The 21124-nt window shown below is 37.0% G+C and overlaps 1 protein-coding gene across 2 annotated transcripts in view; it reads right to left on the bottom strand.

The window, feature by feature from the left end:
* Window positions 1-21124, bottom strand: part of MINDY2 (MINDY lysine 48 deubiquitinase 2) — a 28367-nt gene that overhangs the window by 3426 nt on the left and 3817 nt on the right. Inside the window, exons 2-8 of one of the 2 annotated variants that reach the window (XM_054168866.1) lie at window positions 15174-15231; window positions 13437-13501; window positions 8988-9146; window positions 8002-8104; window positions 7296-7438; window positions 1354-1527; window positions 452-625 (exon numbers count right to left, since the gene is read on the bottom strand). In XM_054168866.1, the coding sequence (XP_054024841.1) occupies window positions 452-625; window positions 1354-1527; window positions 7296-7438; window positions 8002-8104; window positions 8988-9146; window positions 13437-13501; window positions 15174-15231 (876 nt within the window). The remainder of the gene's footprint in view (window positions 1-451; window positions 626-1353; window positions 1528-7295; window positions 7439-8001; window positions 8105-8987; window positions 9147-13436; window positions 13502-15173; window positions 15232-21124) is intronic. The other variant, XM_054168867.1, reaches the window with a different exon arrangement.

Raw genomic sequence — 21124 nt, 5'->3', positions numbered from 1 at the left:
TATGGGGATGTGTACTAAAAGAAACTGTTCATTTACTTATTTAAAAGAGGACTGACTGACATGGTATCATAGACTGAAAGACCTAAAAATGTAAAGCAAAGATCTTCTGCAAGCCAAAACCTGATAAACTACTATTGAAAAGCTCATAGTTTCCAAATAATGTAAAGTATTAGCTAATACAATCTTTGAAACCTTACCTATTAACTCATCCCATCATTGCACCTTAATCAGTATGATGAAATACTAGTTTAGGCCTACTTCAAAAGGTGTAAGTGGCAGCAACTGCCAGATCTGCACACACACACCCCAACAATTACAGCATGTTCCTGAAGATTCCAGTATTCATCCCATCACTTGCCATATAAAATGTAAATATTAATCTCACCAGTCTAAAGCACTATTAATATTCTCTTAAAATTCAGGAACATATTACGTAATAATGCTTTCTTACCTGGACCTGAGCAGCTGCTTGCTCTTGTTCCTGATAGTACTGAGAAGCTCTCCTGTCCTCCTCTTCCTGGAGCTTTTTTGCTAGCTCTAGATCACTGATTCCTTCCGGGATCTGTTCCCAGTTAATCTCTTGATTTTGCTGCTCTTGTTGTAGAGACAATGCCATCAGATAATCCTAAAGAGTAAACCTTTTTATTAAAAGGTAGTCTTGGATATATCCAGAAAAGCAACTGTAAATACTACTAGCCCTGTAATCTCTGCCAGATGCTTTATTCTGCAAGACAGCACTTAAAGAGAATCTTACTTTTTTTTCCTTCTCCCCTGTACTTTAAAAAAACAGTAACCAGTAATGGTGATCATCTGTTGTTATGCATTACCTGGTACAAATAACTCCTGTCTTAGACATGACTTTGGAAACTATTGTTTATAGTTAAGAGTAACAACTATCATCACATGCAATCTACTATGTGGGTTTTTTTGTCCTACATTCAGTAGGAGGGCATCAGAAGGCAAAGTTTAGTTAAGACAATATTCATGAGCAGAAATTAATTTGTTACAGGGCAGAAGTTTCACAGCGCTGCTTCTGTTCCCATATAAAAGGCAGATGTGACATTTTACCAGATAAATTCTTTGCAGGAGTGGATTTTGAGAGACTAAACCTGGATTCTCAAAATTATTCACAGTCTTACTCTTCCCCCTCCTGTGAAGTCATGCTAATACTTCAAAACTGCACTTTTGAGAACCTCAACCTAAGTATCTTCTATTTTTTTTTTTAAATAGTCCCATCTACATGTGATTACATATACATCTGTATAAATATACATAGATATGGCTAAACGGAAGTACTAGCTGCTATATATAGTCACAAGCAAAGAAAACAACAGAAAGGCAGAAATCCAGTACTTGATCTATCTGATCCTGCTGCCCTCTGTAAACAGTTTCTGGGTCTGATGGAGGCCGTAGGTGGAATTCGGAGTCACAGAAATTTCCATCACCATCCACATTGTGTAAGCTTTCCCAGACAACCTTCTCTTCTGTAAGGAAGCCCTGGTCTGTCACCAGCAGGTAAAGCTGACCCTAGGCAGAAGAATTCAGAAAATGGTAAAACTTAAGAACCTATTTTTCACCATCTGATACAATTAGCAGAAACGATCAGCTAATAGAACTGTTGCATGCCAGGAAAACATTCAGTTAAGACTTTTTAGCAAGTTTAAAATTCAAATGAATTGGTATAGAGCATAAAACTACCAGATACCAGTAGTCACTGTTACATTAGCAGCCACGCTTAATTTCTGTATTTCACCTCTTAGGTTTTCATTATTAATGAAAGTTCTTATGGACTAAAAATTAACACAACACGTGAATAAGTACCTTTGAAACACACCAAAGAACCACACCACAGGACTGGCAATGTAAATTTTAAATCCCAGGATGAATCACATTAAATTCCAAAGGCAAAATCTGGAGACAAAGGTGATCTTTTCCAAATAATCCAAGAGGCACTACCATAAAATGACCACATCACAGTCTTCATCTTTTATAATGGATTTTGATAGAATTAGAGGTTTATTTCAATGGAAAGAAAACTAAGTAAGTTTCTTCTTATCACTTGTCATTAATAACTGCTTTTGCTGGATTTAAGCCTTCTCACAGTTGCACAAGGCCAAATTTCTTGATTTCAAACTCGGAAATTATAAAATGGGGCTAGTCTGGGAATAAAAAAGACAATACTAGCAAGTCCAGAAGCCACAATACAGGATGGATGAAATGCAAGGTTGAAGAAATGGGAGAGGATCCAAAAATCAAAGAAAAATTACAAAAGCAAGGCTCAAGTAAAAGGAGATGGTGCTGCATGTTTGAGGGACAGCAAAGCAGTACAAAGAAATCCCTGTTTAAATGTCAATTTAAGTTAGATTTTCATCTTATCCTACCCTTCTAGTAACATTTTTAGAATCATACTCCAAGAATATTATTACTGACCATACAGTACCTTAAGACTCAATCTCCCAGTAGCATTACCGAATGTACCAGATCAAGATACTCAATGCAAAACTTTAGCTGTAAAAATCAAAGCAGTTTATTGTGACAACCACAAAGATTTGCTGTTTGTGTTACAGCATCACACAAAGGGTTCTCAAAGACGTACCAAAACACAAGAGGCAGTTCCTGCTCTGGAATGGCAGTTGCCTCAGCGCACCTGAGCTTGCAGACATAAATACAATTGTCAGCAACAAATCTGATCATGTAACATGATCCAAGGAATCATCTCTCCCCTGGAAAACTGCCTAAAACCTGAATGCTACTTCTAATGCTTAAAAATCACCCAAAGAAAAGGAAATAATCACACAATATTTCCATTTTACAAAGAATACCTATTTGACAGCATCTTCTATGTAAGAAGTCTTTTAAAAATGTAGGCAAAAGAAACCACAGGATCTTTAAGGTAAGTGTATTTGAAACTTTTCAATGTTATTTGACAAGTTCCCCGATTCAAACCTAAAGGTTACAATTAAAAAGTAATAGTACAAAGCAAACAACATTTGAGAGGTCATTCCAGCTCCCTTCCTTACAAATTCCTTTAGTGATCATGAAAAAAAGAGTTCTTGCCCCTATGCAACATACTGGAACAGCAGGCTATGAAGAAGAACTGTCCAAGCAAAGCTAGAGGAATTCAGAATACTGTGCTGTTTATTCGTACTTTCACATAACTCTGATTTCAGTAAGAGAGCCCTCTAAAATAAGCACTCCAAGTACAAAGAATCCTTTGATGTGACAGTGGAAAGCCACTCTGAAGTCAGTGTAACTGGATAAAGTATTGTCAGCCTTAGTAAATCTAATCTTCTATTTTAAAATTGATATTATGTGAAATAATAAATACTGCACACTTTGTAATAAAAACTTTAAAAGCAGGCTCCTCAAATTACATACACAAAGGAAACTACCAGTCTCCACCTCTCCCATTTCTGCTCTAAAATACCCAAGAGATTATTCTGTGTTAATGAATGACAGATAAATGCATATATATAGATAGACAGAGAGAGAGAGATGCTTTCTGTTTTTCAACATACAATCTCTAAAACAAGTTCACCAGATGGGCTGTTGAAAAAATTCTGATATAACTTTAAAAAAATTAATCCCCTCAATCAAGAACCACAAATATTAAAAATCTCTCAATTGCAACCACATTACTGTATGGCACCAATATAGAACAGAATTAAAGCTATTTGGGTTCACCTTTTATTAGAAAAAATTATATGCTCAACTTATTATTTTGCCCTTTGAATTATTTCAATATTATCAACTATTTTTCTTAAATTACTCACACCTACTCCTGGATTCTGAAGCTAATTCCAGAAAAACTAAGCAAAGAAGAGAGCTTGGAGCAGTTTTTTGCCTTTGCTTTGAAAAAATCTTAGCAATCCCTTTTTTTTCTTATTGCCATTAATATCAACCTACATTTGAGTTTCTTTGAACTACAGCATACTGAAATCCAAGTCCTTTCACTAAAATATTGGCCTCAAAAAACCCCACTGAGCTTAAGAACTACCCTGAGCCTACAAGTCACTGTATCAGGTATATACATAAGCTTCCAAGTAAAAGTTTACATATTAATTTCATTAGATATCTTCATGTACCCAAGATGTTTACATTAGAAAGTCTTCCCAATTATTCAAAGTGCAAATGTTTCTAGAAATACGTAAGTTTTATTATATATGCACAGCTTCTATCACGCCTTTAATTCCCTTCTGTCTAACTTCATGTTTTGTTTGTATGTTTCCATATATTGGTTCGGAAGGGGAAGAGAGAAGGGAAATATTAGAGTAAGACAAATTGCATATTTCTTGCTCTAGAAGTTTCATAGTTTTCATTTTCTTCAGTTTTCCGAATTGATGGACTTTTCTCCACAGTTCAGCTACTAATGGTTACTGCTCAAACCATGAAGTGAAAGAAACTCAATTAAAAATCTGAAGAACAGCATTACAAGTAGTAAAAGGAAGGAGTAAAGCAACTGAAAAAAAATCTCCCCTCTGTGACACCAATGCATTTGACACTCATATGAGTATCCTAGAGGTCCAAAGTGCTTTGTATAGTTCATCTTAGCTAAAAGCCCATCAAGTCTGTTTATGACTCCTTGATATGAAATACCACCTAGTCATATCACCATAGCAAATAATTAGGTAAGTTCAAGACAGACAGAAAAGTTGCTGCCAACTGTTAAAAATAAAGAATTTAGGTCTTTATTAAAAGAGTTTCTTGGTATCTCAAATTCTGTAATGCAGCACTCACCAGAAATCCAAGGCAAAATGAACAACTCTAACTGTGACAACCCCATGAAAAAAAGTCTGGAAATTGAACACTAGCTGTAACTAAGGTCACCATAATGACTATGAAACACAGGAATAATGGCCTGCATTCCAAAACTTAGCATTTCAAAAGCCTATGACTTCTCAAAGAGAAGATGATTAAAAATAGTGTCTGTAAAGCTTAAACACAACTTTAAAAAACCCCACTATTCTTCAAATATACTTACTCAGTACTTCATAATGCTTGGATTTACTTCCTAGAGTTAAAATTTAGGCACACATCTTTAATCATTGCCTTAACCTGTTGTGCATTGTTAACATGGGTTAAGGATATTTAAGTAGTTGAAGTGCTGCATTTTGGAGGAAGGAAAGGAAAAAGGATTTCAACTGTATGTTTACAAGTATGAAGTTTATAAAGCACTGATAAACAGACCAGCTTTTGGCCTTTAATCTAAACATTGGGCTGCCAAAGAAGACAAAAATCTACATTCTACGAACCAAATTCTGTATTTATAATTCAAAGGGTCAAAGTGCATTTAATACAAAGGAAATTTTATATTAAAAAAAGTAAAACCACCACCAGAACAATAACAAGAACACAAAACCAAATTATTTCCAGGAGGATTTCAGTATTTGATCTGGAATATCCTTTCAAAAGTTAAGAAAAAAAACCAACCACCAAAAAAGCACTTTCCTGCACCTCTGGGTACCATTTGTACCCAGAAAGTCCATCTGTTTCTAAAGAAAATTGTGTTGACCTTGGTGGTTTTTTCCTATAATGAAAGCAACCCTAAAACAATCTATGGACTTACATAACAGACTACTGACAATTACTACAAGAGGTAAATTTAAGAATAATGGAGAGAAGCAAAACTCTACCCCTTAAAACTGTGACATTCATGAGGCACACCAAGAAATGTAACAATTTAACAGATATATTCCATAGGGCTTTTTTCTTTATTTCAAACTGAGAAAGGGAGGAGAAACATCCTTTTACCTGTCCTACTGGTTTAAGGGGTTACATAGATTCAAAATAATTCTTACATGTGCTCTAGGAAGCTATTAGAGAACCAATGTGTTACTTGAGTTGATTATTTATCAGGACTATTCAAACACTTATCTCGGGATGATCTTATGAGCAGTTATTCAAAACGTCAAAGATAAACACTGACAGTCAAGATTAACAGAGGGAGTAAAAAGGAACAGTACTGTCAAATGGAAAAATTAGTGTCATTCACCACAGCTATACAATATGACCAGATAATAAATGGAAAAAACAGTGGCTCCTTAACATTTTAGTATGTTACATACTCCCCTTTTTTTTGCATTTAGTACCATTAATCATAAAAGCAAGTGTATGAGAAATTAAAGACTTATTACATAACAGATAACCAAAGTATCATTTCAAGAGTACTGTACAAAGGTAAAGACTCCCATTTGTGTTTGAGAGAAATGTCTCCCTTGGAGGATGATTTGACACTACAAACGAGTGAAAAGTTTACTGAAAAATATTCACATTTATCACTGAAGAAAATGGAATAATTAAATCCTAGGAGTCACTCTGACCATGCCAGTTTCTACCCAAGTCACAAGTATAAAAATACACTATCATCTTAGTAAAGGCAAAGTTGCATGAGGATGAAAGTGCTCCATAAAATTGTGAACTCGCCAAGCAAGATTCTCCATTCCAAAGCAGAAGTAATTCCAGGAGCATTAGCCAAGTTGTCACTTGCTTTTCATACCCTGGAATACTTTTGTAATTCTCACCATTTTGCTTCCTTGGTTTCTGACTCAAAGCACATCTTCCCTAACAAAGGTAACCAATAATGCAGATCAAAACTTCTCCAAACGTTTGGTATTTTGATGACCGTGAAGCAGCTACTCCTCTACTGGCCCAAATGTAAAGCAAAGTTTTGCATCCTCAGAAACAAGATATTGAAATAAATTCATTAACACTGACATTCACAAACTCCAAGTAAATTTAAGCCACAGAAGGATATCAGGTAGTGACAGGACTAGGGGGAATGGAATGAAGCTGGAGGGGGGAAGATTCAGGCTGGATGTGAGGAAGAAGTTCTTCACCATGAGAGTGGTGAAGCCCTGGAATGGGTTGTCCAGGGAGATGGCTGGGGCCCCGTCCCTGGAGGTGTTTAAGACCAGGCTGGATGAGGCTCTGGCCAGCCTGATCTAGTGTGGGGTGTCCCTGCCCATGGCAGGGGGGTTGGAACTAGATGATCCTTGTGGTCCCTTCCAACCCTGACTGATACTATGATACTATAATTATTCATAGCCACAAAGGGAATTAACACAGGGAGCAAACTGAACATAAAGGGATGAACTACAAGGAAATTCAAAGTTATAATGTATCCTGCCATCTAAAAAACTGTAATCAATTCACAAGTAGCATTTGCTACACACCCTAGATTAAACAGAACAAGTATCTACATACAGCAAACTGGAATTTCTCAAGATGGGAAAAGCAAGATTGCTTTGAAATGAGAACATAAACTGCAACAGCAGAGATGAAAATGTTGAATATACCTTGTATTTGGTCATGGTGCTAAAATGGTTGTTCCTGAAGAACACACAAAGCTCTCCCTCCTGGACAGCTGAAGTCAGCTCACACAGTCCATGGTATGTCAACTGTGTAGCTGTGTTATTTAGAAATTGCTCAGCTACAAATCCTGAAAAAAAACAATAGAAATTGTTATGTGTGTCTATTACATGCCTCCTAACATGTAAAACCTGGTTACAATATTTTTCCTGATATGCCCCCATATTGCCACAAATCTAAAGGAAATACTCAGGAGAAAAGGAGATCAAAGTTCTAAAACCTCAGCATTGCAGATAACCCTCTCATGTTTAGAAGTGCTGTATCTGGTCCTTACATTACACATTTTTTTCCTTGTCATCATGTAGTGTATCATTTATACTCTAACTGTAAGAGATGTAGACAAGTTGAAATCTTAATGCTGCCCATAATACCTTTTCATAAAAGGAAGTTCACTGCAGCTTTTTAAAGGCTTATTTAATAGAGCAAGAAAATAAGGTGGACCCTTGGTTTGGAAATTGCATCAGAAGTTTACAAGAGAGGCACAGTGCAGTCTGCCAGCCCAGGGCAACAAGTTTAACAGACAGAATGCAGTTCTTCAGACTTGAATCTCTACATACAAAACACCTAACTATGATTTGATAGGATAGGTAGTTTGATAAAGCACAGGGAAAAAAAGCCCACACCATTACCCACCTTCACTGACCAGTTCACTGTTGTCTGACTGTTTACAAGAAATTATCTTCTCCACCAGCTGATTGTAACTGCAGTTACCAACTGCTTTTACTATGTCAGCAACCTGGAGCAGGAAGGAACAACATACAAAACAGATAATTTACCTTTGTGAAGAATGGAATACAACTGTAAATCTATGGCAATTATTCATAAGGAAGTAAGAAGCGTTTCAAAGGAAGAACACTGTCCCTCTAAAAGTACTAAGCAAAAACATTTTAGCCCAGACTGTTACATTTTGCTGCCTCATAGGTCATTTTAAATCCTTAACACTTAACATAAAAAGGTGTTGCTAAAGCAGATGGAAGAGAGAAATGGGCATCAGTTGGCTCAGCTGGAGGTAGGGAGTCCAAGCGGACAAGAGGACAACAACTTATGAACAAGGCACAAAAAGAAAGAGAAATCTAACAGATTATTCCAGTCAAATTGAACAATTGTCCCCTAAGTAAACAGCACCAGTTTACTGTTTAGTAATCAGTACCATTAGAAATAAATTGTTTGTTGAAGATGTGGTTATCTACAATCAGTTCTAACACTTACAGCTCTCAAAAGCAGTTGCTAATAAACCAAAATCAAAGAAAGGAGGAAACTAATCTTGCATTTCATCCAAGTGTTCTCCAATGAGCTATCAAAAACAATGACTGAAATGCCAAACCTCTGCTGTCTCCCCTAGAAAAATTATTCCCATTTACACAGTCACAAATTCAGCACAGGTTTGGAAAGTTACCTTGACTATAGACCTACTCTCTGCACAGTTACTACAGCAAAAAAACATGCACAGTCTGCATGCACCACCCTCTGAAAAAAATACAGTTTTCCTGAACAGACTTTAAAAAAAATAATAATCTCTTACCATATATACTGACATCAGTCAAAATTCTGAAACAGCTCTCCCCAGAAAAATTCAGGATAACTTGTATGGTTTGAATTAGGGGAAAAAAATTCATTACCTGAGGATCCACTAGCCATCCATGGTATAAGGGGATATCAAGAAGATCGAACACTATGCATTCAGGTGTGTATTCAAACACTCGCACACCTGTGAACTTCACATTGACATCCAGACCCGTCTGTAACTTATGCAGAATCGCCATTGCATCACTCATATTCTGACAGCAGAAACAGAAAACAACAGATGAGCAAGTAGAGCTTTGTACACTTGGTGGTTATTCTTGTAACCCTTCATCATTTAGTAGTCACTAACTCAATTTTCAGGGGAAAAAAAGAAATTACAGCAGGGGAAATTAGCTGAACAGCTGTTTTAATGTATTTTCACATTATTAGTTTTCACTGTGCCAGAAGAAATTTGCAAAGAACTCTGCCTCTCTGTAAGAGTCTACTCCTGGTGTGACTCAAAGATAAAATCACTTGCTGCTTGCCCAGACAGTACCAATCCTGGATGCAAATCACCTTGCGATTGCATCGTGATAACACTGGCCTGCAGCTGGCCTATAACAATGACCCAAGGACCCAGCCATCACGCCTTCAAGACAGCTATCAGATACCCCCAGGAAGGGAGGGTGATGAGTCAATGGACTCTCCACCTGTCTCCTGATGTGTGATAAGTGGGTAGGCAGGGAGATGGAGAGGAAGGAGGCGGAGGCCGCCCCCCCCCCCCCCCCTCCCCCTCCATCCAGACCACTGTCCAAACTCACAGGAATACACAGAAAGACTTCCTGGGGAACGATATCTGGATACTTATGATTTCCTGGCTCCTGAATTCCTGAGGGACAATGCTTGGACACATACCTAAGGACTAAAAACTGTATAAAAGACTTGACCACTACTGGCTTATAGGAAAGAAAACCGCAGGGGAAGAAAACCGCAATGGAGGGAAGAAAAACGCAGAGAGAAAAACGCTGAAGGAGGACCATGCCGCTGAGAAGGAAGGAAGCAGACTGAACCCTCTCTCCATGTCCTCTACTCATGGAGCTGACCCACGCTGCCCAGAGGGACCTCATCTGTTCTCCAGCCAAAGCCTCAGCACCCTTTCTCTACAACCCAGGCTGCCCAGAGGGATCACATCGCATCTCCAGCCAAAGCCTCAGCACAAACCCAGCACCTCATGCAGCACCTTTCCTCCACAGACTCAAACTGTCTTGGGGTGGGTGAGGGGTGTGGTAATATGATTCCTTTCCTCTTCTCTCTCTTCTCTCTCTCCCTCTCTATCTTCTCCCTCTCCCCTTCTTATTTCCATTTTATTTATGTAATAAATAGTCTAGCTGTTGATATTTTGGCCTCGTTTGTGCCGATTAATTTCACAGCACGGGAATATTCAAAAGAACTAGTCTCCTTCCCTCTCCGGACCAAGACACTCATCAACTGCATCTGGTTTTTCTCCCCTCTTAAGTCTTGCCTTTAAGTCAAGGTGAAGTATCACAGTATCACCAAGGTTGGAAGAGACCTCAAAGATCATTGAGTCCAACCTGTCACCACAGACCTCATGTCTAGACCATGGCACCAAGTGCCATGTCCAATCCCCTCTTGAACACCTCCAGAGATGGTGAGTCCACCACCTCCCTGGGCAGCACATTCCAATGACGAATGACTCTCTCCGTGAAGAACTTTCTCCTCACTTCAAGCCTAAACTTCCCCTGGTGCAGCTTGAGATTGTGTCCCCTTGTTCTGGTGCTGGTTGCTAGAGAGAAGAGACCAATCCCTTCCTGGCTACAACCACCTTTCAGGTAGTTGTAGAGAGCAATGAGGTCACCCCTGAGCCTCCTCTTCTCCAGGCTAAACAATCCCAGCTCCCTCAGCCTCTCCTCATAGGGCTTGTGCTCAAGGCCTCTCACCAGCCTCGTCGCCCTTCTCTGGACACGTTCAAGTGTCTCGACGTCCCTCCTAAACCGAGGGGCCCAGAACTGGACACAGTACTCAAGGTGTGGCCTAACCAATGTAGAGTACAGGGGCACAATGACTGCCCTGCTCCTGCTGGCCACACTATTCCTAATGCAGGAACCACATAATGAGCTAACAAAACAAAATAGATCTACACAGATCTACTTGCCAATTCCAGTTTGGGGATTCAGTATTCAGTACTTAAAGTGGCAAAACCCAATAATCTGATCTTTTTGTTTCAGAGAAAAAGGTTTATGATCTTATTTTGTGCATACCTGTAAATGGCATGCAGATTATACTGTGGAAGCAAGTCATGAAAGTAAAGCTTGTTATAGCAGTGATCCCAATGGAATTCTAGGGGCAATTATGAAGCTATGAAGACCTAATCAAAAGTAAAGACGAGTCAAAAAAAAAAAAGTGCTTTGTGAGATAAGTCTCTAGAACCAATGGATCAGCAAGTTTCCAGACACACAGGAAAAGAGAATTTTCCACCACGTGAGAAGAGTCCACAAAGAATATCACCAGAAACTATCTGCAGTATTTGCAAAAGGGAAACTGGAGTGTTTGTTTGTTTGTTTGGTGTTCTTCCATTTGAATTTGTTCACCTTTTTTTTTGGTGGTTGTTCTGTTTTGCAATATTCAAACAATTTTGCAATTGTTGCTTAAGAGGAATTCAGGATTGCAACTCTGAGGAAAAAAGCATGACAAACCCCAGAAATACAGACTGGGAAGAACACAGAAACTTAAAAGATTCATGGACTAAAACTACTGATAGAGACAGTTGCCTCTATGTTGTTTTCTTTAAACAATGACAGTTAACTACAGTTACTGGAATCAGTAAGGGAAGAGATAAAACTAAGAATAAGGATGATGATTATAAAGGATAAGTGCTAGGTAGACTAAGCAAGCATAAGCAGAGTACATAGTAATGAGTTATTTTATCCAATTAAAAGCAACTTGCCGAAATGCAGGGAGATTATAAATAACTGGATCCACTCAACAATAATATAACCAAAGCATTAACTTGAATATTTACTTCTGCAACACAGTGTGCACATTAATAGATTGAGTGCCAACACAAGCTTGTGTATTAGAATGCAAGGCAGATCTTAGTATTTTTTAAAAATGGGTTTAAGAAATAGGTCTATGCATTTTGAAACTTGGCATCATAAAGAATGTACCAATAAAACACACACTAGTTAAAACCAATTAAAACATAAAACACTAAGTAAATACGTTAAGTCAAACGGCTGCATCATTCAATACTTCACAATCGAATTCTAAGCAGTTTTGCATCTGTTGGAATGATGACTGTTACCCAGTTCTTGGAAGAAGTTATAGACATCTCTCTGCATGCAACAGAGTTCTAAACCAGAACTACTACGCAAAAATTGTGTAAGCAGATTGTGTACAGTGGTCTTGCCTACAGATCTTTGCATAAGGTATTACACATGCAACACCATGGTTACATTAAGGCACAGAGCAAAAATGGAGTTTTTGTGAACATAAGCTCACCATCTCTGCACTTTAGTTAATGGCATAAGGTACTCTTCTCACTGGTATTGAAGTTTATACGTTCTTTGTAATAAAATTACAGTACAACAAGAAGCCTGCTCCTACTTGAGAAATCTGAAAACTCATGAAGTTTATAAGCAGACATATTTCCTTGTTACTAGGCAGATTAAACCTGGAAAGCTCCTAGAAGACTTGAAGCTTACACAGAAAAACTTATTAACCACTTGATAAAGCATAAGTATAAAACACTGTCATCATTATCCGCTGTCTGCACTTGCAAATGACTGCTAATAACGAGAGCGTTCTGCTTGTAGCCCTTCAACTGCACAGTTGTGTAGTTTCTATTACCAGGAAAAGATTTCCTAAATATTTAAGAAAAAGTTTTGTGACATTTACATGGTAAACCAGTGTATCTGAGCACACAAAAGTCACAGAGGTTGTACTTTAATCACCTATATAGTTTTCATCAACCTGCTCTAAGTTGATTCTAGCTGTAATGTTCTACAGCAATGAATCGTGTGAAAAAATAGCCAATTCTGTTACTGCCAAAATAATTCATAAAATTTGATAGAAGTCATATTTTGGATTATTATTAAAAGAATCCACATTCAGTCTTGATTCTAATCTCAACTATCCTAAGATATTCCAGTTTTCAACACTGAGAGCAATAAAAGGCCTATAACTAGCTTGAAAGCTAACATCTATAACATATTTAAATCACTCTTCCGTGAGTAATCAAGAATACAGCTGTGACTACAGAGTGTTTCAAAAATTTGTTCCAATACATATTACAACAACTTTTTTTAAATAACAATGTTTCTTTAACACAGAAAGACATCTGTGATAAGAAAAATATTTTTAAATAATACTTTACATGTAATACTAGATATGAAGTCTATTAAAAAAAAAAAAGGAAAAACTAGCTACAAACCATGGGTTTTATGATTTTTTTTTTTTTCCCACAAAGATGCTAAAAAACCATAGGTGAGAAAAAAGCTTTAGTTCTTTCAGACAGAAGCAATTCTGTTTTAGGAGCAGCTCCTTACCTGCTCGTAATTCAGACGCTGAATTTCAGATATCTCTTTAGGCTTTGCATCAAGAATATAGTCTCCTAAAAAAAACAACACAAAAAGTTTATTCCACACTCAAATCTTCAATATTTCTATGAACAATTCTGACTGACCATAAATAACACCACTGAAGTTTTTGATCAAATTTATGAGACTGCATTGGTTTATAACCTGAATTATAATTATGGAAGAAAATACAAATATTAAAAAGCCATAGTAAGATCTTATTAAGAAACCAAATTCAAATGGCCAATGTCATTACTAATACAGCATTTCATAATCTCTTGGGCTATCATACCAATATTCTCATCATTAAGAAATTTACCTCCCTCTGTTCTTCAACTTCATAATACAAAAAGGTCCAAAGTTCACAATACCACTGTATCTTATGTAACAATTTAAAAATGCAACTACTTATCCTCTTAGATATTATTTATATTTTGTCATATTTGCATGCACCAGTAATTCTGAAAGACCTGTATTATATCTGGCTACAACACAAAGATAATTTATCAGTTAATCAACATGCTGGGTTCAAGATTTACGTAACGTTTTAAGTGACTCATACCCATAAACTGGATCTCTCTCATTTTCTGATTTTCAATGTTTTTTATTATTTATTACCTTTCTCCCTTCCTAAAATATTAAGTTTCTACTCACAGAACAATATCATTACAGGTTTCCTAATTTATAATCTTTTAAATTAAGGTTCTTGAAAGTGGTTGGAAGGGTTTCTGATTGGTTGGGGGGGGTTTGAGATGTAAAAGAACTATTTGGCAACTGCTAATCCTGTTGACTGAATAGGAACCTAAGTCATTTGAGCAAATAATTTTGTTACTCAATCTGGTAATTCCAGAAACTAACACATACCTTCAAGAAAGAATACACACGTTTAGCCAACTGATTTTGCAGTGACTTGAGACATTAAGTCTATCAATGCAATTAGAAGAAATGCTTAGAAAGGCAGCAGGATTTAAGACATTTTTCTGAAATGATGTAATTAACTTTTTTCTTCCACTGATTCAACAATATGCTGTTGAACAGAACGTTCTTTACAAAGCAAAGAGAAATAAAAAGGTTTTTTTCACTCGTGATAAAGAAAAAAACCCCAAACTTAGTTTATTAAGGTGAAACATTTTATATTTGTTAGGCTACAAAGGGAATGAACTGTAGCATATGAAGCTTAAGTACTATCACAACTGCACTTTTAAAATTGGATCATTCCAGGCTACTGACATTACAGACATAACAGATGAAAACAGTTACAGTTTTGCTGAACACAATCTAGGAACAGATTAGTGCTTGCACATAAGACTAACCACTGTGATTAAATTAATTTTTCCTGTTATTTTAATTGGGTCACACGACCAAGGATTACAGTTACTGCAGACAAAGGCACAGTTAACTTATTATATTCTGTCAACTACAACAAAACAACATTTTAAGAGACATGAATAAGTTTAAGCCTACCAGTATGTTGGTGTATTAAGCAATATCAGCTGCATCACTACACTAAGCACTTAGGAAAGCAGTACAAAAAAACCTTCTAAAAGCAATTAAGGAAAAGCATGAGTAACTGAATACTATAAGTAGTCTTCCTGAAGCATGCATTCATTTAAAGCTGAATAAAATAGTAAAGAAATAAAATAATTGTCCCATATTAGTACTCACTAGTAAGTATATAATTGAAAACCAGTTACTGTAATTACTAACCTAAGTATTCCATCAGCTGTTCAGCTGTTATGATTTCCATCATTGGTGGCAGCTTAATCTGTGGAAACAAAATAATATTCTCTTTAACACTACAACTTAGAAAGTATCAATAAGGTATTTCTAGATGAAAGTCTTCTGATTGCATTTGCCTTATCAATTCATAAAAGCATTAATGCACTGGCACTAAGAACGTTTCCAGGACCTCTGATAAAAAAACAGCTACAAGAAGAGATTAATAAGGCATTTTGCTTTAGCAAAACCAGATGCACACAGTACTTCCCAACTTGCAGCTCTGTTTAGTGCTCCCAAAACTTTTCACCAGCATTCCCCTCGAATTTATAAGGGCTTCACACTGCTCACTGTGCTAGTTCAGCTTAAAGCAACCAGGTTGAACAGAAACTATAGCCACACTTCATCTTACTCAGGAAAGCCATTTGACTTCCTGCCTTTATTACAACTCAAGAAGTTCCTGGATACAGCCAGCAGCTATTGGGAGAGGGAAGCCAAGATTCATGCAGCTATGAGAAAATTACCTCCCAGCCTCTCACTCCATGCTCACATTTCAAAGGTTTGGTTTAACTCCATACAGAGCGACCAGGCATACAACTCTGTGGCGAAGCTTCCATTCCCTTCTCTCCTGACCTATTTCTGTTATTGTCACCTCCTAAAGCCAACCACCTTCACAGTAGCCAGAGCCAAAAGCTTCTTGTATATTTAACTCCTCCATCCTGAGTAAATGTTTTGGTTGTAAACGTCTATTTACATAATTCCCTGCAATAATAGATAAAGCACAAACACACATGAAGGCATGCTTCTGGCAATCTGAAGCAAGATCACAGGACTGTGTTGACCATAGCATCGTCAATTTTTCTTTGCATAAACATGAATTTTGTTTTTACAGAGCCTAAAAAACAGCTTGGGATTTTGGGGGGTTTTCTCCTCCATTTTTTATCCTCTCATCCTATTTCTCTTCAACACCTTACTACAGCAAAATTTAGAAAGTTTGGTATTTTATTAGGAAATCTTTAGTTAAGTTCCTCAGCACTTATCAATGTTCTCCTTAACAAAGATTGAAAGACATGATGTTAGATTGTCAACTCATGCTTAAGATGTAGTAGGCAACTATTTCCATGGTTGTGGAAAGGAAAGACTAAGTAGAAAGCCATGAGATGGAAGAACAATACATATAAAGCCTCTGATGCAGCATTCAAACCACGACACACTGTAACAACACATTACATTGTTCACATTACGATGGAGAGGATTTCCCTCCCAGTCCAAAAACTAAGCTATTTTAATAACTTCCCAAAGAAAATGATGCATGATTGCACTAAATGTATCTCACCACCAATCTTAAATCATATTTGACAAAAGGCCAATGTTAAACATATGGGTTTAAAAGGGGTTCCATTAAATGGCCTTATTTATACACTGGCTAAGAAAGATGCCCTTACTGAGGTCAGAGTTGGCCCCACAGCATATGCCACACATTGATCAAGCCATAGATGGTGGACATAGAAAGAAGCTGACAGTGCTGGGATCTGGGGAAGAAAGTGAATGAAAGCATAAAATGTTACAAAAGTAGAAAATCAGTGAGGCACAAATTCATACAAAAGGAGGCAAACTCGTACAAAATTAGATGAATTAAACATGTCATGCTTGCATAAGCACATGAATTTTTGAAAATATCTTTTAAATGAGTGACAACTGATTGCAACTTACAAAATTTCTAAACCTCTTCCCAAAATTCCTCTAAGTTTCACTAATACATTTTCATCCTGTTAATAATACTCACACTGAGCATTCATGTAATACATTGTGCCATGTAAATAACGAGACCACAGATTAAAAAAAGCTGATTCTTAAACTTCCGAGTTGGCAGCATTCAAAGCTTCACAAACATTAGATGCACACGCCCCTGAGATGGGTGTGGTTCATTACAGCTCCTAAACCACATCAATGTATCAGCACAGAACAGAATTCATTATGCTAGATACGCCTCAAGTGGTTCCAGGACTAGAAATAGTAGTAAAATGAAGAAAAATTAGCATTGTTCCCTCCACTATGAGCAAAATACTGTGATGATTCTTTAAGTACTGAAGCTAGATTTTGTTTCTTATTTATTTAAAAATCATTCTCAGCAGCTCAGCCAGCACTGCTTGAGGGTTTGTGCTATGCACCAACATTTGGGAATCTAGAACTATGCTTACACTACAAACGGCAGCTAGCAAGCACAATTAATTTCACATTATCTGTATTTTGCCTCTGTGTACTCATGGCATAAATGTACTAATGTTTCAGACTTCAGGAATTAAAGGAGGCATTAAATGTATCATTGGTTAACAATCTGAATTCTTCCTCATAACTGCAGTGTTAATTTTTTTTTCTACTGCAGAAGCAAAGCAGTTTTACTCACATCTGCAACATCTCGTATAGTTGGATATTTTAATAAGATAAATCTCAATATTAACTAGTTAATTTAATGCTAAACAAAGTCAATGGATTATTTCATATCATAATTTTAGGGCTGGTGTGTTTTGTGGATCCCGTCTTTAAGGTGAACTAACAAGTTACAGCACAGTTGTAAGTACTTCTAAAGAGAGCTAATTTGAAGTTACAGAACCAACACGGTATTTGCTAACTGTTCAGACCTTCTTTGCAAGGACTTAAGCTGCAGGAAATGTACAACAAAAGGGAAGCAGGAAAGAAAAACATCTTAAAACTTAAGCGAGAGAGGGGGATGAAAATCATACAAAACCACAGTAATTCTCCATATAAATCAACACAAGCAAACAATGCAAGCAACAGTAGTAAAATGTGTTGCTGTCCATAATAATCTATTCAAGTTTTCTCAATGGGTTTCAATGCTTAGTTACTAGATTTTACATTCACTTGATGCTTTTGGAAAAACATGTTTCCTCAACTTCCACACATTTTTTGTACACCACACCCCACACACCCCACCCTTTTTATTGCCGTTTCCAGGTCTTTTGCCCTGATGTCTCTTCCTAACTACCTACATTGAGGAGTAGTAAACTAAATGCTTCTCACCCAACTATAACATAAGGTAAGGTTTAGCTGCGTTTGTTATAAGACTGGTAAACACATTTTTCATATTGAACAGCATGTCTAGTACAACTTACAGTTTTTATGCATTACACTATAAATTTGGGAAACCACATAACACTAACTTTAAATGTTTTCTGCTGTATTCTCCCACTCTTCAGATGGGCTTAAAAAAAACAGAGTGCCAAAAATAATATGCATATAGAAACGGACCATGCAAACTCCTAATGGTTTATTATTATAGTCTCAGCACATGTTTATCTAAGATACAGAACTCTCCTGAATTCAGTGTTCCAGCAGAGGAAAAAGATTATCTTCAAATAGCCTTGACAAACATCAGTTAACACTCCCTGCAAATATGTATCTCTTGCCTTACGGGAACAGCTTCATAAACTCACCACACAGCAGCCTGAAAGTACATGGTGCCACTCCAATAAACGTAACATTTTCCTCAACCAGGTTTCCTTCAATCCCTCTGAGCAGGCTTCTGGTTCTGGGAAACGCATAGTACAGGCCTACTGATCTGTAAGCTCAGCTCAGCACACAGATGCAGAGGAAGGCTGCCAAGGCCTCTACTGAGCATTCATCACAAGCTCACCAGCAACTCGCCTTTGGAGGCCGAGTTCACATGTGCAATCTGTGCCAATTCTGACCATAAGGAGGTTTAGCTGAGCAACAAGAAAAAGCGGGTCACGTGCAAAGGGCTAATGCCAAACCTCAGAGCAGGCACTACCATTACAGGCTCCAACAAATCAAATGGATGTCAGCAGGAGCATATTGTAGTCAGCTCCTCAGGAAGAAAAAAAAAGAGAAGCTATTTTTATGAAAACCTAAAACTAAAAATGTCTAAGCAGAAATTTTTTACTCAACTTCTCATCTCCTCAGTTTGGATACACCTAAGCATAAACAGAAATAATAACACTTAGATGATTTTTACAATCACCTAAATAGGTAATTTATACAATTCTAAAAGGTTCTGAAATTTTAGTAGAACTAAGTATGTAAGGAACACCAGCCCCCAAACTTTCAATTTGTTGGGAGGACTGTGATAGAAGTCTTTTAAAGACACTGTCAAATATGCTGCTGGGATTATTCACCTACATAAACAGTTGTAAAGCCAAGATATTCTGTATGGACTCATTTCTCAAGGCAGTAATATTTTTGTTACATTATGCTTTCCCTTAAGGTTTTGAAGCAATTTTCTCTGTCCCTAGACATTTCAAATGTGTAATTTCTGTGCAATGTGTTAAGATTCACAGAATTCTTCAACTACATGATATCACAGCCTACCTAAGAAACACACAGTAAAATTACAGGGCATCCCTTAAGCTTTTAGCATCTGATGACTGCCCCATGCTACCCCAACAAGAAATTACAGTTTAAGGTAATTTCAGAAGATACCAGAAAGTGGTGCATGAACTACACCTAACGAATATCACAAAAAGTATTTAAAAGCTTTACTGCATAGTGAGCCACAGGTCTGAGGGAAAACTGAGCCATCTTCAGACAAGCTGAAAAAGAGCATCCTATGCTACTCTACATCAGAGAAGACAACCCACGCTCAAGCATGCATTTTAAAATGTTTGTTTCAACACTCCTGTTTTCATTTCCATCACAGGGCCCTAAACAACTGCCATACTGTTTTGCACAGCAATTACTTTCTCAAGTTGGTATCAAGTTTCTTTTGTTTTCTTTTTATTTAGAAGAACACTTCTGCAACACTTTCATAAGCAGAACTCTTGAACTCTACCTTCTAAATGCTAAACCACCTTTAAGTTAAGCTTATACAGGCAATCTGTAAAAGCACTTCAGAAAAAAAAACACCTATTTCATAATTGTAACATTTTAAAACACAGCTTCTGTAATTTACCACCTTAAAGTTGTATATACAGACACACTTGAAAGTGGAGGATAAAAGAGAGGTAGCAGTTTTATCACCAGTTTAGTTCCAAAACCTGATACTACAAAAAAAGGAATCTGAACAGTTCCAATGTGTGCTACTATTTCAGAATTTTCAAAAACCTGAGTGCTGATAAACTACTGTCTCAAACATGAGAGCACACAGATGCAGCACTTCATAAAAATCAATTATTTTTAAGTAATCTTTATACCTGTATTCCTAAATATCTTAGCCCTCTAATATCAACATTACTTGCAACCAGCATAATAAAACCTGAATGACTAGGAACAGAGAACAACCTTACTGCATTAATGAACAAGATTTTCATAACCACTAGGAAGAAATATTTTCAGTATATGGCACACTTAGATAAGGGACATTTTAAGTCTTCATGTTATTGCAATCCTTCAAACTAATTAAACTACCTATAGTCTCTCTGTACTCAGTGAGGGCTACCTTGAAAAGATGTTTTGAAGCAGGGCGACTGAGACATACAAAAAGAAAGTCAAAACAATACTTATAGCATTGAAGTAAGAAGCTGGCATTTAGAAACACTGAACCTGAAAAAGCAAGTTCTTCTTAACATGGCCAAATGTTAATCTGAATGTTTAGGCATAACCATTTCCGTGACTGTGGTCTACACGCCCTCTAAAGACTTCCCACTAGTTCCTAAGCAGTAAATAAACTATTTGCTTAGAACAAAAATCTTTACATGCCACTTGTCACAAACAAGTAAGGGAATTCACATCTCACTGCTGCACAAGCACAGACAACACACAGTATTGGATTTCAAGATTATCACACCCATTCTGGAATAATGGGAGCATGGCCATGCTACAGGAATTATTTCTGAGAACTTGGAAACTTCTACTTCAACTGTTTCTCAATTTTGAGCATTTGCATACATTATCTGAATTTATTTGAGACTGCAACTACCTACCTACAGGATGACCAAACTCTCAACCTTGTGAGAACACATTTCTGA

The sequence above is a fragment of the Dryobates pubescens genome, chromosome 17 (assembly GCF_014839835.1).
Source record: "Dryobates pubescens isolate bDryPub1 chromosome 17, bDryPub1.pri, whole genome shotgun sequence".
NCBI lineage: Eukaryota > Metazoa > Chordata > Aves > Piciformes > Picidae > Dryobates > Dryobates pubescens.
Note: the sequence above shows the minus strand (reverse complement) of the source record. Positions and strands in the feature narration are given on the sequence as shown.